The sequence below is a fragment of the Colletotrichum truncatum genome (genome assembly GCF_014235925.2).
Source record: "Colletotrichum truncatum strain CMES1059 chromosome Unknown Contig_0005, whole genome shotgun sequence".
Taxonomy (NCBI): Eukaryota; Fungi; Ascomycota; class Sordariomycetes; order Glomerellales; family Glomerellaceae; genus Colletotrichum; species Colletotrichum truncatum.
This window is the reverse complement of record NW_027222402.1, coordinates 2,868,932-2,887,942: the sequence shown is the minus strand read 5'-3', so window position 1 is coordinate 2,887,942 and position 19,011 is coordinate 2,868,932. Positions and strand designations below refer to the sequence as shown.

Sequence of the window (19,011 nt, the reverse complement as noted above, 5' to 3'; positions counted from 1 at the left end):
TTTTTGTGAGATGCGGCCAGGCACGGCATACAGATATGATAGGTTATGGAATAGACTCACAATGACGGCTGGGGGAATGATACTTTTCGATTTTGACCGTGTAATTGCGCTGGAGACCTCGTGAAATCTATTCCTTCTCGTGAGACTCCTCCTAGTCGTCAAGTGTGTGTATTGTCCTAATGTTGTGTCTCTCCGATTCAATTATTTTGTCAGGCCTGGCTTCACAAGACTTGACCCTGCGGCAAACAAGCGTCTACTTGCAACTCACAGGCAGTATGTTACAATGTACACGAATGGTATCCATTTGTCCTTTTGCAGACGTGCACGTGCAGTGTAACTGGTTCTTGTCCATACGCCTAACGACGACATGACTTGGTTGACCTTCATGGGTGCAAATTGCTGCTGCAAAGCAATCTCACGGACTTGGTCGATGCTGGCCGAGAGACACCAAATTTGGATCATGAAAACCGTTATATCATTATCCTAGGGACCAACTCTATCAACGCATGCAGAACATAAGTATAAAAAGGGGCCAAGCGGATAGGCTACATCTACCGCTTAAGATGGCATATTCGCGAGCGGTCCCCCCTTCCGTAGCCTCACCGTACCTGCCACACCGCATAAGAATAGTCTGTCTCTCCACACGACCTCAAAACTATCAAGCCATAGCAACCCCGTCGTTGCCACCAGTTACTCGACTGTCAACGCCCTCAAACTCGATATCCTCATCGTCTCCATCGTCTAGGACATCGTCATCACGGAAACCGCTGTCGACCTCCATCTTCTTCAACCGGCGCCGCATCTCACCTTTTTTTTGATGCTGCCACCGAATTAAAGCGGCCGAGGCGTGGACCTTAAAGCCATACACGCGAGGCACGTATCGCTCAGCGCTCTTGGTGGGGATAAGGGCCGGGTAAGCCTGGAATATGATGTTGTGGAATGAGGTACCAAAATAGGCACCATCGATGGCGGCGTGCCGCGATGATTTGGGGTTATAGATGTCCTCGCAGCGAGCGCAGTAGAGCTTAACCGGCTTCATGTTGGGAACATCTGAGAGGCCCATGGGTAGTAGCGGATGCGAATGGCACATCACACGGGGGCATTTGCCGAAGTCGGCTTTTTTGTACTTTTCGAGCTAGATGAATTAGATGTGTTAGCAACCTCGATGTGTTGTTGAAGGGTCTATCAGCCTCTTTGAGACGACAGCTGGAGCAATATAACGCGCACCATCTTGGCAAGACCCCTCGTCGTGACGATGAAGCGGGCATGAACAAGGCCGTACAAATGTCGGGCCGATTTCTCGATCGTCTCTCTCATCTCATCGTCGCAATCAAGGTCGAAGACATCGGTGATAAGATCAAGCGCATATTGGTAGTATTGGACCTCCGTGTTCAGTCCTGTTAGGTTGAAGCGGTCCGTGAGGTAGTCTTCGTCAATCTCGCAGAAGTACTCATTGCCTCGAGAAGATATAAACTAGACAGCGTAGAGTCGTTAGCAAGTCTTCTCGTCAAATCAGTAACAGTGATAGTGGTGTAGTCGCTGCGACAGACAAGGCCGGGAAAGGCGGTCAACGAGCGCGCAAGCGTGTCACAGCTCGCTTTGTATTGACCCATGGTACCAGTCGAAATTAAAGCCTCAGAGAACCCAGAATCATATGGAAGAGATGATGCCGATGAGTCGATAACTCACCCAATCGCGCCAATAGCTCGTGTAGTCGCTATCCGACTCGCTGACGAAGTCGTCCATCATGATGAAGAAGGTGCGACTCGTACGTATTAAGCCTTTATATCATGGCCAAGTTGATTATGGCAATTTGCAGCTATCGTATGGCGCTGCAGAGAGGGGTTGTTCGGCGATGGACGTTTAGGCGACTGACTGATAGTAAGTGTCTTTCGTAGAATTGAAGTTGACGCTGATTTCCTGCGCTCCATCTGCAGGGCAGAAGTGGTTGGCGGGGCTTTTGGTGCAGTTAGGGAGGGGCGGGGGCCAGGGCCGGTACGTACCTGTGTTTACCTGTGTTCTCAAAGCAGAACGATTGCACCAAGCCACCTAAATATTCACTGCATAAAGTTGCCATTCGTCGAGGCATGATCAACACAAATCTTCGTAGGATCACCAATTCATAAATATTAATCTGGAAACAGCCAAGCTGGCAGAAAAGAGGATGTTTTGGTTGCTGTGTAGGGGCCACGCAGAAATTGTCGAGTATACCAGGCTGAGATGCCAGGAGAAGCAAAAACGTAACAAAGATAAGAGAACAAGATATCTGGCCAGTTTCTTTCTTCATTTCATGGGATGCCAACAGCCATCAGCGCCCGTCGGAGCTGAAGCTGGCTGCATCACTGATTGAATGCCCCTCCGAATCTATCTCATCGCTCTGCTCTGCATACTTCAGTCCTAGGCCATTAACGACTCGGTTGCCTGGAACACCAAGCCTGGTCATCAGGCCAGGGGAGTCACGACCGCCGCCTTTCACTGAGATATTTACGCCCTCCATTGCCTCGCGAAGTGAGTTGCCGGTTTCATCCATGGCGGCCAAGAAGCGCGCCAGCTCTTTACACAGTTCCCAGTCACCCTCCTTCATCGCTCTTGACAGTAGTCGCACAGTTTGTTCTGAAGCAGATCCGAGCTCGTCCAGTGTGTGTAGAATAATGAGGTAACCACCAGCGGTTTTGAGAGACCCTCGCTGAAGAGATTCCTCAAACAGCTCTTGTACTGGTGGGAGATATGCGAAAAGCGTCCGCCACTGTCTAACCTCTGTTTTTCTTGTACATTGCACAACAATATCCAGATACTGCTTGAAGGACGAAAGCAACGATAACACACGAGGAAGAATCGCCTCCTCCGGGCTCGGTCCAGAATCCACTTCGTCATCAAGAACCTTATGGAGCAGAATCTCAAGTGCGTGCGCAAAGTACTCTAGATACTGATACTGCTCTGACAATTTAACGGCATCTACAGCGCGGTTCTCTGTCAACAAGAAGCGAAGGATGTCTGGAAGGAAAAGGTGTGTCTGTGGTCAAGATGATCAGCAATGCTCTTTCAAGTATGGGCACAAAACAACGAACTCTGATAGTGAAGCGGAAGAAGGAAAAGCTGATGTCTCGTCGTTGTATAAGATCAGCTTCAACCCCAAGAACAATTCCTTTTCCGAGGAGCGTGGAAAGTGGATAAAAATCCAGTGGAACCGATATCGTTTTTGGCAAATCTCGCGACGTCTCGTCTGTTGTTGCTCGCAATACTTCCTGCACATCAGGCCAAAGCTTGAACTCGTGCCCGTCAAACACCCAGAGAGAGTTTCTCAATGATGTGTCTCCTCCCACAGAAGTGGCTTCTTCGGTGGGTGCTGATATGCTGTCAAAATGCGGCTGATCTCTCATGCTTACGTGAAATTCCACATTTTGCGCAATAACCTTCATATCGTATTTCAGATGCCCTTCGTGGTTTAACGACGGCTGAAGTAACACCAGCTTGGCATCCACCAGAAACAAGACGGACGCAACTGCAACATCTTGCGATGGATCGCCGTCAAGGAGTTGACTGTCTGGTAGAATCCAGCTTAAACCACGAACTCTGGCAGGGGATCGTACTATGCCGTGGAAAGCAATTTGTCCAAGCTGAACCAATCTGATGGATCCACCTGTAGGCGCAAAAATAAAATGGTAAAGGAGATTGTCGTAAGTGTAAACAAGTAACGAGTCATCGCCTGAAGAGGTCACCAGAACTACAGGAGCAGGCAGCTGTTGGGTATGTAGTACTAGAGAACTGTCAAGAGCTGTTTCTCTCGAGTAGAGACGGAGCTCATGTGACTTGTTAGCCTCTACTGCGGCGACAAGTATGTGTTGATACCAGCACATGCTGCCCCTGACTTGAAACTCATTTTCCATGGCCTCGTTGATAAAAGTCTTCCACCGGCCACTGTTGACACTGTAATGAGCCAAGCCTCGTCTTCCAGCCACAGCCACGTATCGGCCATCTGGTGAAATTACCGTGTGACGGATGGGCCATTGCTGCAGAAGGTATGCCGGGGGTATTTTCGTCGTATGCCATAGATGCGGCTCCGCAGATATACTGGCTAAGTCTGGCAGATCATACCCGCGGTATATCATGACATTCGTACTTGTCTGGAGTACAGTACGCAGAAGATTGGCTGTGTTGTAACAACCCACAACGGCACTTCTAGCCATTTCAAGCATCCAGATTGCCTCGTTGCAACGATTCATGATGAGAAGCTCTGAGCCACTGCCAAGCCAGACGGCATCACCTACGCCGGCTATCCAGTTTTCCCCGTTCGCTTGGACGAGAGCGTCGTGCGCGCCGAAACTGTGACTACCTGGCTTTCCATAAACGCTCCAAGTTGCCCAACCATTTTCAAAACCGGCAAACAGACAATAGCCATCAGGCGAGTAGCTTAGGGTTGCAAGCGAACCAGAGACGGTTGCGGATACCGGTAGTGTATGCGCATGGGACGGTGGGATATTGCCAGCGTAGTCTCTAGCGGAATAAACACGAATCCCGCCATCTGCACACCCAACGGCGATCAGGGAAAACCTAGCATTGATGATGGCCTTTCTAGCGGACTCCGTCGGATTTTGCGGCGAGTGGAAGCAGTAACCCTTGAACAGCTTCTTATGCTCAGCATCTGGTGAGCCTGCCTGGGAAACCTCGCGCGGAGTCAAACGTTGCACCGCATAAACTTTACCGTCACTCGTGATCCAGGTGGATAGGTTCATTGGACGATCATGCGTCATTTCCACGACGGTTATCTTCTTCTCTAGCCAACTCATCCGGCTAATGATTTCCGTTTTTGTCTGGCTGCCACTATGATCGGGTGTCCAGCGAATGCATTGGATGGCTGCTGGTTTACGGGTAGCTACGACCAATTCATCGTCCAAGGCAAGGGCGCTTTCTATACCGGCATCGACCTTGATAACCATCCTGAAACGGACACTCACGTCGCGAACACCCTGACCTTCGCCAGGGCCCCAAAGATACTGGTCCGGTGCATTACTACCAGGCCCTCCGTGATGGTTCTGACGACGCCGTTGAACGTTTGCATAGCTCGGAAAATATGGTTTGTAGACTTGGGCCTCTGAATCTGTCGCTAGGGAATACGTAATGAGGTAACCCAAAGTCGTGCGAACAACGAGGATAGCAGAGTCGGGCCGTAGCAGGAGGTCGACATTTTCGCCATATGTCGAGAGGGATGATTCGGAACGAACGACCACGGCAAGAACCACTGTGGGCTTCGGCAATGTTAGCAGAACTGCCCAAATGAGTTAAATAGTCTGTGAGTGAACCAACCTTAGCTTGCCATATCGTCATAGATGTTGAGGTGATCACAGCAAAAAGTTGTCCTCCACGGGAGATACGTAAAGCGAGCACGGGATCTTTCAAAGGTATATTTGTGTTGAGGTGAGGGGATCGGTAAGTGGTGCCCTCGTCACGAGTGTCGTCGTCTACCGATTGGATGGCGGGCGTGACTGGCGTTAATGGAGTAGCAAGGTCAATGTCGTCGTTTTGCGAGTGATGCGATGGGGGTTGGGCATTGAGGTGTGCAGAAGGTGAGGATCCCTCCGCTGGTCGTTTGTCGAAGGGGCTAGGTAGGCCATCGTGGGACACAACTAGGTTGAAAGCAGGGCCAGACCTACTGCTCGTTGCAAAGATCCTAGGAGTTCCGATAGGCCAATACATCTCCACAAGAGTCGACGCCAATTGTTCAAGATTAATCTTATTCCGTTGCAATGGCAATCTAGTGTTGGGCAGGGAACGGAATTCCTTTGTCAAAACTCGAGATAGTCAATGCTCTGATCATGGCCGCTGCTGGATTCAATCGGCAAGTCTCATATTCTAACAACAAATTTTAGCCCATTGATGCCCATGGCATGCACGGTCGAACAAGAGAAAACCGACGTTGGAGAGATAGTGATGTTGGCCGATGATTGAGCTTCATGGTGGTTTGGACTTCACCAGGAGCTTGGGAGGTCGTCAGCGGTTGGGGGATGCCGAAGCCACCTTGGAGCTTCTACTCGGTACCCACCGCATCGGTCATTGCACTACAAAAGGCGAGCTAGCAACACCACTAGCTCCATGGGTCTCATGCTGGGGAATAGGTTTATGTAATCAACGGCATGTCGTATCTGCTGCCCCACTTCAGTTGTTGCACGGTACACAACAGGTCGCCAACCGTCATGCATTGCAATCCTGAAGGTTAGAAGGGTGCTATTTGCAATCTTTGTTTCCATACCGAGGAATTGGACAGATATTGCACCTCACCTTGCATTGCGAACTCTACGACAGCCATTATACAAGAGATATATATGAACAGCATTGTCCTTCCAGCCTGTTTCTGACTGACATTACTAGGCTTTGGCTCAGTTGAAAACCAATACCTTTCCTCTATACCTCCATTTAGGTAATAACATGGCGCCCCCTCGAACACGACCTAGCCTTTCCAAGGAGAGATTTCCTACCTTCTTGGCCAGTCTCAAGAGTCAACCTTACCATGACCCAGGATCAAGCTCTAGAGGACACAGGTGTGTACTCAACGGGGACCACCGGAGCTGCCAATACAACAATGCCAACTAAATCTCATTTTCTAGTTTGCGTTCTATTGCATGGAACCCTTTGGGCACGTTAGTTGCAACCGGGTCATCAGACAAAACCTTGCGTGTTTGTAAGTGTATGCGCTTCTTTCTATGGATTTAGGTATTGACGTTGTTTCTTTTTTTCCCCCCCATCTAGGGAACCCAGAGAAGCCAAACGTGCGCTTCTCCACAGAGTTGAAGGGTCATTCTGCTGCCATTGAGAAGGTTGCCTTCAATCCGGTAAAAGATGCTGAGCTATGCAGTGTCAGTAATGATGGAGTCGTCAAATTTTGGGACGTCAGATCGAAAACCTGTGTCAATGAAATCAAAGGTTTGGGAGATGCCTTCACCCTTGCCTGGGCCCCAGACGGACAATCCCTAATAGTTGGCAACAAGGTTTGCACACCGTTCCAACTTGTTCTTGCAAAGCGTAATGCTCACAACTGGACAGACCGATAATATCTTTGTTCTGTCACCATCTCAACCCACGCCATTAGCCTCTCATCAGCAGCCTGTTCAAACGAACCAGATTGCGTTTTGTTGGAGCGGTCAAAAGATCTTCCTCACTACGGGGGAAGGTAAAACCCGTATTTTGACATATCCGGACTTCAAGCCTGTTTTCCAATTCAATTACAGCGACGAACCTAAAGAATTTGTTTTAAACGGCCACACGTCTTCTTGCTTGTCTGCTGAGATGCAGCCAACTGGTCGCTATCTTTCCACTGGTGGTTCTGACTCAATCATATCCATCTGGGACACAGCAGACTGGATATGCCAAAGGACCATTACCAGCATGGTTGGGCCCATTCGGTCTATCAGTGAGTTTTCAAAGGCTAACCTATTTCTTGGAGAGATTCTGACGACTGTTGCAAGGTTTCACGTTTGATGGCAACTTTATGGTAGGAGGCAGTGACGAAGGTAAGTTGACCACCAGTTGGGCAGAGTCTGTGGAGACTAAGAACGCGCTTCAGGTTCGGGGCTAGACATTCGACACGTCGAATCCGGAGACCAGGTGCATACGTTCAAAACGGCGGGGCCATGTCCAGTTGTGTCATGGGCGCCAACCCGATACTGCCTGGCCTACAGCGACTTGGGAATCCTTCGTATAATTGGTTTGGACGCTGAGAAAAAGTAGCCGAAATAGTGTTACGACGGCTTTGCAGAAAGTCGAAGTATTTCATTGGTTGTGACAGCTGCAAAATCTCATCAGATTCAACAACCCATCTATGTATGGCTCGATAAGTCAAATGATATCGTGCGTTTCAATGGGTCGAGGCTAGTTACTGGTTCTGAGTCAACTTGACTGACAAAGTGGCCGCCGGCCTGAGCAGACTGCAGCAGCTCTGACTCCTGGCCGTCAGCTTATTCCTTGGAATAACATTGACATAGCGAGTTTGGAATGTCAAGTTCAGCTTGGGCGGCGAGGCTACCTGTCTGTTAGTGGCAGAGATGAATGTGAGTTATTCCGTGGGCGATCGTGGTCAGCGCGGCATAACTCGAACCCGAGCGGGAACATGCTGCACACGCAGGTGGTAGAAGTCGGCATTTTCCTGATGTTCAACAGAGAGGCTGTGTGCATGCGTAAGATGGACGAGAAAGTAAATGATTTCTGGAAGATAAGCGTGGCGGTGGCACAATTATATCCGGTCTAATTAAGGAGTCTGTCATGGAAAGAGGTTGCCAACTGGTAGGTGCGACATAGAGCATGAACTACTTGTGGCTATCTAATTGAGGGGTGCGCAAATGATATGAATCTTCAAAAGAATGCGTATGATGCGTAATAGTGATACAAATCTACCCAGCCGCTTGTTGTAACGTGATGTACAGGGCGATGCAGTTGTTCGCTGACCCGGAATGAGGGCAGGTGCAAAGGGAAGACTTTTTGGATTGATTGCAAGGACAAGATAAGACGTACTCGACTTGGAATAGACAGATGAACTGAGAAGGGGGTCTTGTGGCTTGCACATGTTTGACAGACATATTAAAACAGTCGCCCGATCAGTCAAAATGAGCACTGGCTAAGGTAGCGGGCAGTCATGCCGAAAAAGAGGCAGGAAGGTTGCCCTTGATGGACTGGCGGCCGCGGATGTGGTGTGGCTGTGATGCGTAGTTTATGTGTGGGTGGATGCGTGTTCAAGGTGTTGCCTAAGGTTCAGAATAGTAGCGCAATACTGGCCTCTAACAGGGAGCCATGCACGCATTACCTTAACCTCAAAGTAGAGGACCCGTCGAAGTAAGCCGTTGAGTTTGAATATGCGGGCACGCGGTTACAGGGAAGTCGACAAGTGGCCTTCGCGATCTGATAAGACGACCTGTGTTTGATAACATACTGATAATGATGTTTTCTACTGGCAAGGGAAAAGAAACGGCATATCAGCCCTGGTTGTAAATACTTGCCACCGATACCATGCCAGAGGTGCGGGTGTGATGATGATGTGGGGAGATTGGTACGGGCTCCGTAGCGACTCCGATAACCCACTCAGACCTTGCTAAACCCACTCAATGGTCCAGCCCAAAAGTTCATGAGTCCAGTCCGCCTAGCCCACACACGCCCAAGCGTGGTGCTACCTCGCTAAGGGCCTTCAGGGACCTCTCGCCCACATACATGCCTTAAGAAACGGTACGTCGAGTCATCCAAAGTACCTTCTATACGTAGGGCAGGTAAGCTAACTTTGGCTCACCTCCACTCGGCGCGCTTCACTGCAGGGGATACACTGTAGTTACGCGGGTGCGGGTGTGTACTCTTATTCTCTATGTAATGATACTGAACTCAGTGCTGGGGCATCCATGCAGATACTTTGTTATTAATCATGGCCAGCTCAAAAGGGAATGGCGGCTAGGCTATGCCGCTCTCTCGCTCAATCTGCACTGCATCTCTCTTCACCACCCTCCATTGCCCACTGAGTCCCCATTCCTAACCCCCAGTTCTTCGTTCTTTTTGTCTTCTGCTGTCCAGTTTGTCGATGCCCTCTTCTTCTGATTTGGTGTCGCACCCAACAGTAATTGACGGACCGCACTCTCCTGTGTTATTCTTTCCCGACTAGACGATTTTCCGACCCTTGCGCGCCGCATGAGGTTGTTTAACCTGTGCAACATCGAACAGCCCCTCTCACAAGCAGCGTTTTTAGTTCGCGCCGCGACTCCATACATCGCCCAAAGAGGCTTTCGGCACCCTCTTTGATACCTTCGTCAGATTAAACGCCGTCTCTTTGGGAGTCTGCGATTCTCGTGGCCGTCTTCGATCTTGATTATCACCTCTGCGTTTCCACTTACAACCACTATAACATTCGGACTCCCTCCCGTCTTGTTCACGATGTCTTCCAGTACACCCACGCCGCCAGACACCAACGGTGCCAACTCCCACAAACGGCCTCGTAGTCCAGGCGCTGAGTCCAACGGCAAGGAAGCAGCAACCGATAACACCAACGTCCCTAAACCAAAGCGCTTAGCATGTATGATCTGTCGGAAGCGCAAGTTAAAATGCGATGGTGTCAGGCCGAGTTGCAGCACCTGTGCTCGATTGGGTCATTCTTGCGCCTATGATGAAGTTCGCAGGAAGAGCGGTCCTAAGCGGGGATACGTTAAAGCTCTAGAAGAGCGACTAAGTGAGCCTTTCCCATATTGCCGGCGGTCCCTTCTTGCCATGCCTTGCGATCATATATCTCCAACTATCTCTTCCCTTTATTTATTTTTTGATCGCTTGTGTGCCCTTTGACTGACCTGATGTGATTGTGCAATTTTAAGAACAAGTCGAAACCCTACTCAAGACCCAAGACCCCCCGGCGGCTCCTGCCGACTCTTCCAGGACGATACCCCTCGGCCTAGACGCCGCCTCGGCTCGCAACCAGCATTCGGCTTCGGTGCCTAATTTCAGTGTCACCAGTTCAAACTTGGCGGTCCCTGCTGACCGCGATGCCGAACGATGGAGGTTCAATGGCGAATCGCCGCAGACGCAAAATGCAGCTCCTCCCATGGACGATTTCAACTTCAACTCCAATATGTCGATGGGCTTGAACAATGTTGGCAGTAACTTCACCTGGGAAATGATTGGATTGGGCCTTGAGGAGCCTCTTCCGCCGCAAGAAACAATCGATGAGCTGTTAGTGCTACGAGCCCGATAATTCGATCCCTTTGCTTCCTGACTGACGCGCCAATGCCAGCCATCAGATTTATTTCGAAAAGTGTCACCCTTCAGTGCCCATGATCCACAAGTACAGATATCTGGCCGCTATGAACTTGTAGGAGACCCCTGACGTTACCCTTTCTTGCCCATAATGTGTTCTCTCCGACTGTACTAACAACTAGCTGCTAGGGCTCCCAATCAAAGGCCGCCGGTTGCGCTGAGATATGCTATTTGGACAATGGCGTGCTCCATCACGGAGAAGTATATCCACTTCAAGGATCTTTTCTACCAAAGAGCGCGGAAGTATGTCGAAGCAGACTATATTAAAGGTTACGGTGAGCACATGATCTCTGTGGCTCATGCTCAGACTCATGTTCTTTTGGCCTCCTACGAGTTCAAAATGATGTATTTTCCCCGAGCGTGGATGAGCACTGGTTCAGCTGTGCGTCTATGCCAAATGTGAGTTGCTATGATGTATCGTGACCATTCGGGGGCGCAACTAATGATCAGCAAGGATCGGTTTACACCGGCTTGATGGCGCTGGCTTAGATGTTAAACAATGTCTCCCCCCAGCGCGAGACTGGACTGAGCGCGAGGAAAGACGGCGCACATTCTGGATGGCTTTTTGTGAGGATCGTTATGCCAGCATTGGCACCGGATGGCCCATGACGGTTGACGAAAGAGACATCATGACGAACTTGCCATCTTCGGAGGAAGCTTTTGACATGAGCCGGCCAGAGCAAACACAGTCTTTGCAAGACTGCATGAGCCCTTCCGGAGCTGGCAAGCTGTCCTCTTTCGGCGGTATCGTGCTCATGGCATGCCTCTTTGGCCGAAATTTAATCCACTTACACCGGCCCGATGTTGATGATCGAGACCATGACCTCAATGGCGAATTCTGGAAACGACACCGGAACATGGACAACATCCTGCTCAACACATCCCTCTGCTTGCCTTCTCATCTCAAGCTACCTGCCGGTCTAGGAAATCCTAACATTGTCTTCACCAACATGAGTATCCATACATCAACAATCTGTCTTCACCAAGCTGCCATCTTCAAAGCCGACAAGAACAGGCTTCCGACGTCAGTCAGTTCTGAAAGCAAGGTTCGATGCATCACTGCAGCAAATGAGATTGCGAGTATTATGAGGACAATCTCACACATGGACCTGTCTGCGGTATGTTGATAGAGCGTCTTCTCCAATCCATTTTAACTGACTGCTCCAGATGAATCCGTTTATTTCATTCTGTCTTTACGTTGCTGCAAGAGTCTTTGTTCAGTATCTCAAGAGCCGACCCGAAGATAGCCAAACGGCGGATTCACTAAGATTTCTCCTCTCTGCAATGAACGCATTGAAGAGGAGAAACCCCCTGACGGAATCTTTTCTTGTACAGCTTGATGTAGACTTGGAAGCTCTCGCTATGCGGATACCAAAACTCAAATCAGCATTTCCGCGCAGTGGTGATAGCGTATGTTCTCACTTCGAAGTAAATTTCTTCGCTAACTGATGAGTTACAGCCAACTTCAAACAATGGGGGCTCCCGAGGGCCAGTGTGCGACGATCCTGATGGCGTGCAAGGAATCATGTCATACCGCAACGAATGCCATTTTATGAAGACCGGAGGGGACGACGGAAATGCTGCCACGGCTCCAAACATCGTTGAACCCGATCAAGATGAAGAGACTGGCCCAAACTCTGCATCGACGGGTTTTGGAGGCCAGGGTTGGCTTTCCGCAGAACCGCCAATGCCGTATGATGCCAATCGCTCTGGAATTCCGCTGCATGGGACGGTGCTGACACCAAGCTCCAGTTCTCTGTATGACAAACCTGGATCAAGCAGTGGGCATATGAATGGGTTTGGGCAAAGTGAAAGCAGTGGTGACAACAACATGTCCGGGTCACCCGATGCGGATCAATCGAATCGACCGACGCCTAATTCTAGTTCAGCGTCAGAGCAACGATTGAACATGGCGTCGGGCGGCATGAATGGCTCTGGGAGGAACTCGTTTGACGCTAGTCCTGTAATTGGACACCAGAATATCAACGCACAAGGGAACACCGATGGAAATGTGAATTATTTCAACGATGCAAGCGCATTCGGAATTAGGGGTACAGGGCTCACACCGAATCAGAGGTTCTCCATGCCAGAGACACCTGGGGCAGAATTCGGTATACCTAACGGATGGGGAGATTTACAGGGACAAACCGGGATGACACCTGTGGCTGAAGGGGTGCTACGATCGCTGATGAACATGGGTCCCATGGATGCTATGGACCTTTCTGCTTGGGACGCATCAAACTAATTGTTTGATGATTGAACTGTTTCGGTGTTTGGACTCGGATGACTGAGCCCCTAAAGAGGGCTTCGTTAATATATGAAGGATAGCCTATACATGGCGTTTTCTGGCTTTGGGTACATGTACAATACAGGAATGGATGATCCTATTGGCCAACAACATACTTGGGAACCCAAACAATCATCAAGGAACTTTATGAATTAATAAACCACCCGGCTCTCAGAAAGACTGGAGATGACATTGATGCAAGAACTCACTGCTTTATCCCGCTTGCATATCAGGCCTCTTATAGTAAAGCCAACCAGCTCCTGAAAATTAGAGGGCATTGATTATCCTTAGTGTAAGGTACGTTGGCCCGACTGATTCGCAAAGCAAATTGGCCCGAGCTTTCACTGGCCCGTGCATCAGTTGCCGCCTTGCCACGGCCCCGCTGCTGATTGCTTGATTCACCCAGCCTTCGCCAGTGCTCCATTCATTTTCGCGCCAGCTGACGCTACTATCTGTAACCAAGATTGCACGACGCTTTAAAGCAGCAACATAACATAACATCCGAATGCCATGCCAGGCTCGGCAGCCCCCTTCGATTTACGTCCAGGAAGCACGGCCTCTACGCACGGTCCATACTCCGTCCCACCACAGCAACAACAGCCGTCTGTTCCGCAACATGCCGCGCCCGTAACCCACTTCCGTCCCGGTCACGGCCCCAGTCCCGGTCCTTCGATTGACATGGCCGGCATCGAGACCTCAGAGCCGGTCTTCCATCACGATGTAGAAGGTCACGAGCATGAACAGCATCAACAGCAACAACACTCTATCGGGCACATGGTTCAGCCATCTCAAGCACAACCACAGGTTCACGGTCACGGGCACAGCCACACCCAATCTCTGTCAACACCGATCCAACACGGCCAGTTTGGTATTTTGACCCCCGGCCCTGCGATTCCAGATGCAGTTACAGCAGGAACAGCGGAGTCACTTATTGGTCCCGGTGGTTGTATCCCCATTGACGGCACCACCGCCCCTGGCTGGAGGCCACATGGCAGTCTGCTCAGTAGCAAATGGGTCGTCGATCCTCCAAACTTGCAGGAGTGGCGACAAAAACTTTTTGATGCTGATGGTCTCATTATTCTCAGCAATGAACAGTAAGTTTTTTTAATTGGGAAGCATACTGCTGATAGTGGTAGGTCGACGTACTCACATGGCCGGTTATAGGTTCGAGGCTTATTTCCCACATGTAGACAATGTTTACTCCCATAGGTCAACACAGACTTACAAAAAGAAACCTTTCATATCCCACTACTGGGACTGCCGGCTCAAAGGTCGACCACCAGGGACGAAGAAATCGGATGACCCGAATAAGAAGAGGCGAAATCGCGTCTCCCGCAAACTGAACCTATGTGATGTCAAGATTAAGATTACCGAGTATTTTCCTGGAGCAACACTTCACGACCTAGACGATGGCACATATGTGCCATTGAACGGTGGGCAAGCGCTAAACGGCGCGCACACTGTTCTTGCTCCTCCTGGAGAAAAGCAACTCCGCATCCTTCCAGCAACGGTGAACAACCTGCCTACTCCAGGCCAGAAGTTCTGGACTATACAAAGAGTGAATGGTCACATCAGTATTAGCGGCATACCTGGTCCACACAAACATACTCTCGCAAAGAGTGACGAGGTCAAGAAAAACAGTATTCAGCGGTATCTTGCTAAGCAAAACCATGAAACATTGTCCAAGGTGAGAAATTTACAAGTTTCCACAGTGGCATCTGTGTGACTGTGTGCTGATCGCAGAACGCACGATTAGAATGATGGTTCTAAGAAGGCAACGGGACGGGCAAATTGGACAATCAAAAAGCACGAAAAGGAGAGCGACATGAAACTTTATGCGGCATACTACTGGTCTGTCCCACAAACCAACCTCGTAATTCTATACAATGTGCTTTCTTTTCTGATTAGGATTTATCAGTCCCTTTTCCCAACGCGTCTGGATTGCACTGGAGGCAAAAGGGATGCCATACCAGTACTGCGAGGAAGACCCGTACAAGACACCGGCGTCCCAACAGTTACTTGAAGCCAATCCCAGAGGGACAGTACCTGCTATACGTCAAGGGGACTGGGCGTGTGCTGAGAGCGCAGTCATCCTAGAATACGTGAGTTCCAAGTTTTCTCGTTCATGTGTTCGTCTGAACTTTTGTCACTGATTCTCGGTCTAGCTCGAGGAAATGAACAAGAACATCCCGCTTTTCCCAACGGACTCGCGTCTTCGCGCAAATTGCCGACTGTGGATTGATCATGTCTGTCAACAATCCCTCTCAAAAACAACATGGGGCTAATATTCTGTTAGATTAATTCGCGCCTGGTCCCTGCTTTCTATCGCCTCCTTGGCAACTCCGATCCGACACAACAAGCTGGACATATCGAGAAACTCCAAGAGTCAATCAAGGACTTGGTCCTCGCTGCCGATGAACAAGTAGTTTTTTTCTTCTTCTTTGTTTATCCATATACCATGTTATTTTTTTACGTTGTTAAACTCCGCATCATCAAATTGCCCCTTATTTTGTACGGAATGCTAACCAGCAAGCTGAACTTACACAGGGCCCTTTTTTTCTTGGTAGTAGTATGTCTCTGGTCGACGTCCACTTTGCGCCATTCGCCCTCCGGCTATCTCGTATATTGCAGCCTCGCTGCGGATGGACTGCTCCAGCGCCAGGGTTACGTTGGGCAAAATGGCTCGATGCGCTTGAAAATAACACGCACATCAAGGCTACGATGAGTGGTAAGGATGTGTATACTGAGACCATCAGTCAATTACAAATTGCTCTAGACCCGGACAGTTCATAGTTTCTAAATATTCGGCGATAATGCATAGACTACCTTTTATCTATAATCTGCTTACTTTGGTGTTCACTCGAGACTTGTGAAGCAGAAAGGGAACCAGGGTCCAGGTCAAATGAAGTAGGCATCATGTAGCTACTTATGTTTTGGGTATAATCGCCTTTACTATTACTACTTACATGTACAACATATAGTCATTGCAGACCCCAAGGCCATCCGTACTATTGCCATTCACGGATCCTGAGCCTGCGAGGGCTCGGGCGACGATCTCCTTCGTTTCAAGTCGTGCCATTTTCCTTTAACGGTAATAATCTCTCCGAGTTGTTTTGCTCTTTCCCGGCCCTCACCCAGTTCTTCGAGTGTCTTTTGCTCCAACACGCGACGCCCGTCCTCATCCACCACCCACCGCTGAGAGTCGGGCAAGTAGGCCCAAGAAAACACAGCGCCAAGGGCAACGAAGGAACCAAAGAGCAGAAATATAAGTCCTTGTCGATTTTCGGCCTTATAAGACGAGTTGATGCCATAGACAACTAGAAGAGCCACGATGCTTCCAAGTTTGCCGGCGGCGGCAGAGATGCCATGGCATGTGCAACGGTAGCAGGTTGGGAAAATCTCGGCCGGGATGATGAACGTCAGAGTATTTGCGCCTGGAAATCACATCAGTCGACCTATGTTCTGTACAAAACTTAAAGGCCTGACTCTCCAGTGACCTACCGAAGTTGAACATGAAATGACACAAGGCGACGAAAACAACGGTGGCCGGCGCCCCGCTCGTTCGGTTGACACCATAGTATACACAACCCGTAATGACAAAAAGTACGGCCAGGACAAAGAAAGAAACGGTCAGCCACAGCCGTCGGGGAATACGGTTCGCGGCCATAACGAAGCAAGCGCTGCCAGCGATCGAGGCGATGGATACGGTCAGCAGGTACTGCTTAGCCTGTTCCAATAGCACGTCGTAAATGGTGTTGCAGGGCAGCGTTGCGTCTGTCTGCCAAACAGGTAATCCTGTTTGGTTCCAGTCCCTTACAGTCGAGTTGCCATCTTCCCAGGTGGAGTTCCAACATGACAGCCTTTCATCGATTGACTTTGCTCCTGTAGTAGCCCACATATCTGACAAAGTCCCTCTATTGTCTAACGAGAGCCCATAGAAACTCACGTCAAGAAAAAACCATGTTGCGGAAGTACCTGTGGCTGATATTAGCAAACAGGAAAAAATTCTAATATTCCAGATTCTCGTCACGAGACAATGACTTCAGCGATTATTATGGGATAGGAACTTACCAAGGAGATAGTACCAGTTGCCATCTTCAATAAAGTATTTATAAAGATCCTGTTTGGAAAACTGAATTGGCATCGGCCGTTCTGAGTTGGTCACATGCACGCCATCTGGTGTTGTCATGGGGTAACTAGTCGTGGCGCTGGGAGGGGCACCGTATACCCTCTGCGTGTTCCTCAAGGCGATTCCAGGCTTGTTTCGGACTTCGAGACTATATAACCCACAATCAAATAGAAAGAATCGAAAGATGATGGCCAGAAGCGCTGGGACAGCTCCTGACCCGATGACGATGCGCCAGATACCATCTACGATACGGCGACATTCTCTGTCAAATTTCGTATCAAGGCCACACTGCATGGCCTGCAGGCCTTCACTTTCTTCGCGGCCAAGGAGTACCCAGAGACCAACAAGCTGAGCTAGAGCCTGCCCAATAGGTTGCATCATAAAAGTCTTGGGACAGACGGTGTAAGCATTGCCGCGACCAAGGTCAGGAAATCATGAGCAACTTACAGAAGAGATCATGGTTCCTCGCGACTGCGTACTGGACCATTCGGATGTAATTACCGCAGAAAGAGGATATTCGGCGCCAATGCCTGCTTTGCGGATTAGTTTGGCCTAAACATAAGCAAGAAGCGACCGGAGATGATTGTGCTGACCAATGCCCATCACAAAGCGCCACTACGATGACCAACTAAGTCAGCACAAGATTCGATCCTGGCAAGGGCGGGGAGGATGAGGGAAGCGAATAGCTGAGTACCCACCCAAATAAAGAGCCCCAGGAAACTCATATCGTCGAAGCCATAACTGCTAGTTGCTACACCGATGGTTGACACGATAACGAGAACGAGCTCGATGCCATAAAGACGAGTTCGACCGTAGAAGTCGGCGAGGAAGCCGAACAGCAGCTGACCAATTACAGAACCTAGGAGTGTGAAAAAGTTGATGAGTAGTCCTTGCCATCGCGCACCCGGCGAAGGCCAGTACACGAAGGCTATAGAGGCAAGAATGACGTTGGTAGCGAAGAGATTATAGCTATCGCATACATAGAGAGTCAATGAGGGTTTCTGGGTTTAGCTAAGAGGGCGACATACGAGTCTGTTAAGAAGCCTGAAGCAGCTACACCCCATATGCGGAGATTCCACGAGTTGAGGTCTAGTTCATACCGCAGTTGGCGTCGATCCTGCAGCGGCAAGTCAGTACCTTAACTTCATGAAGTGGGTTATCGAAGTGGGTATCAGAAACGGATGGCAAATTAAACATAAAACGCATGAGGCGGCATTGATGAGTAGTGGACAAAGAAGAGATGAAATGATATGTAGTCGGCAGCACCGGAGGAAGTGGACGGAGGTGAACGGACGGCGGCGTACCTGAAGATCTCGGGGGGGCAAGGCGGAGCTATCACTGCCCAAAAAGCCACGATTCCTCCTTTGATGAGGATCGGGCAGAGCCGACATGGCTCAAAGTCAACTGGGGTTGATTCACTCGCTGCCTTCGTCAGTTAGTGAGATAGTTCAGCAAGTGAGATTGATTACACAGGAGACGGCAGGGGACGTAACCCACGCGGGCCCCAATCAACTTTAACTGCCTTGCGTTACCAGCTACCTTTCTTACAGGCGAGGCAGAGTATCCGCAGGTGGCTGTACTACAGTTAGGGGAAATGTAGAGGAGGGAACAGGTCGGGACAGTCGGATGATGTGGGAATATGGGTCGTGGTTGGCGAAGACCCGTTTCCAAGGGTACGTCAGTTGCGATTGAGAGAGCGCATTGGGCAATGGAAGTGGTGGATTTGATTGTGAATGCAGATGGACAAGAAGACGCAAGGCGCGACAAGACAGGTCGAACGTTGGTCTCAGAATGGGTAGGGCCGAGAAAACAACAAGCAATCGGA

At 49.8% G+C, this 19,011-nt stretch overlaps 6 protein-coding genes across 6 annotated transcripts; 3 read left to right on the top strand and 3 right to left on the bottom strand.

Annotated features, from left to right (window-relative positions):
• Positions 1-658: 658 nt before the first annotated feature.
• On the bottom strand, positions 659-1,749 carry CTRU02_208847 (casein kinase II subunit beta-2; the record flags this gene model as incomplete). Its single annotated transcript, XM_036724735.1, has 3 exons — positions 659-1,135; positions 1,228-1,473; positions 1,690-1,749. The coding sequence occupies 3 exons, from the start codon at positions 1,747-1,749 to the stop codon at positions 659-661; spliced, it is 783 nt and encodes a 260-aa protein (XP_036583367.1).
• Positions 1,750-2,945: 1,196 nt separating this feature from the next.
• CTRU02_208846 (RIC1 domain-containing protein) lies at positions 2,946-5,694 on the bottom strand (the record flags this gene model as incomplete). Its single annotated transcript, XM_036724736.1, has 2 exons — positions 2,946-5,246; positions 5,305-5,694. The coding sequence occupies 2 exons, from the start codon at positions 5,692-5,694 to the stop codon at positions 2,946-2,948; spliced, it is 2,691 nt and encodes an 896-aa protein (XP_036583368.1).
• Positions 5,695-6,423: 729 nt separating this feature from the next.
• Positions 6,424-7,722, top strand: CTRU02_208845 (WD domain-containing protein; the record flags this gene model as incomplete). The annotated part of the gene is made up of 6 exons (XM_036724737.2): positions 6,424-6,536; positions 6,603-6,676; positions 6,745-6,983; positions 7,039-7,405; positions 7,461-7,505; positions 7,559-7,722. 6 exons carry the CDS (start codon positions 6,424-6,426, stop codon positions 7,720-7,722), a joined length of 1,002 nt encoding a protein of 333 aa, XP_036583369.2.
• A 2,178-nt stretch (positions 7,723-9,900) lies between these two features.
• CTRU02_208844 (binuclear zinc transcription factor) lies at positions 9,901-13,015 on the top strand (the record flags this gene model as incomplete). Its single annotated transcript, XM_036724738.1, has 7 exons — positions 9,901-10,192; positions 10,332-10,686; positions 10,748-10,825; positions 10,900-11,169; positions 11,225-11,888; positions 11,938-12,180; positions 12,230-13,015. 7 exons carry the CDS (start codon positions 9,901-9,903, stop codon positions 13,013-13,015), a joined length of 2,688 nt encoding a protein of 895 aa, XP_036583370.1.
• A 552-nt stretch (positions 13,016-13,567) lies between these two features.
• Positions 13,568-15,850, top strand: CTRU02_208843 (glutathione transferase; the record flags this gene model as incomplete). The annotated part of the gene is made up of 7 exons (XM_036724739.1): positions 13,568-14,151; positions 14,222-14,744; positions 14,814-14,908; positions 14,976-15,159; positions 15,223-15,303; positions 15,354-15,479; positions 15,605-15,850. The coding sequence occupies 7 exons, from the start codon at positions 13,568-13,570 to the stop codon at positions 15,848-15,850; spliced, it is 1,839 nt and encodes a 612-aa protein (XP_036583371.1).
• Positions 15,851-16,075: 225 nt separating this feature from the next.
• Positions 16,076-18,577, bottom strand: CTRU02_208842 (phosphate transporter; the record flags this gene model as incomplete). Its single annotated transcript, XM_036724740.1, has 8 exons — positions 16,076-16,491; positions 16,559-17,032; positions 17,129-17,573; positions 17,634-17,716; positions 17,780-17,801; positions 17,885-18,155; positions 18,215-18,303; positions 18,491-18,577. The coding sequence occupies 8 exons, from the start codon at positions 18,575-18,577 to the stop codon at positions 16,076-16,078; spliced, it is 1,887 nt and encodes a 628-aa protein (XP_036583372.1).
• Between the last annotated feature and the right edge of the window lie 434 nt (positions 18,578-19,011).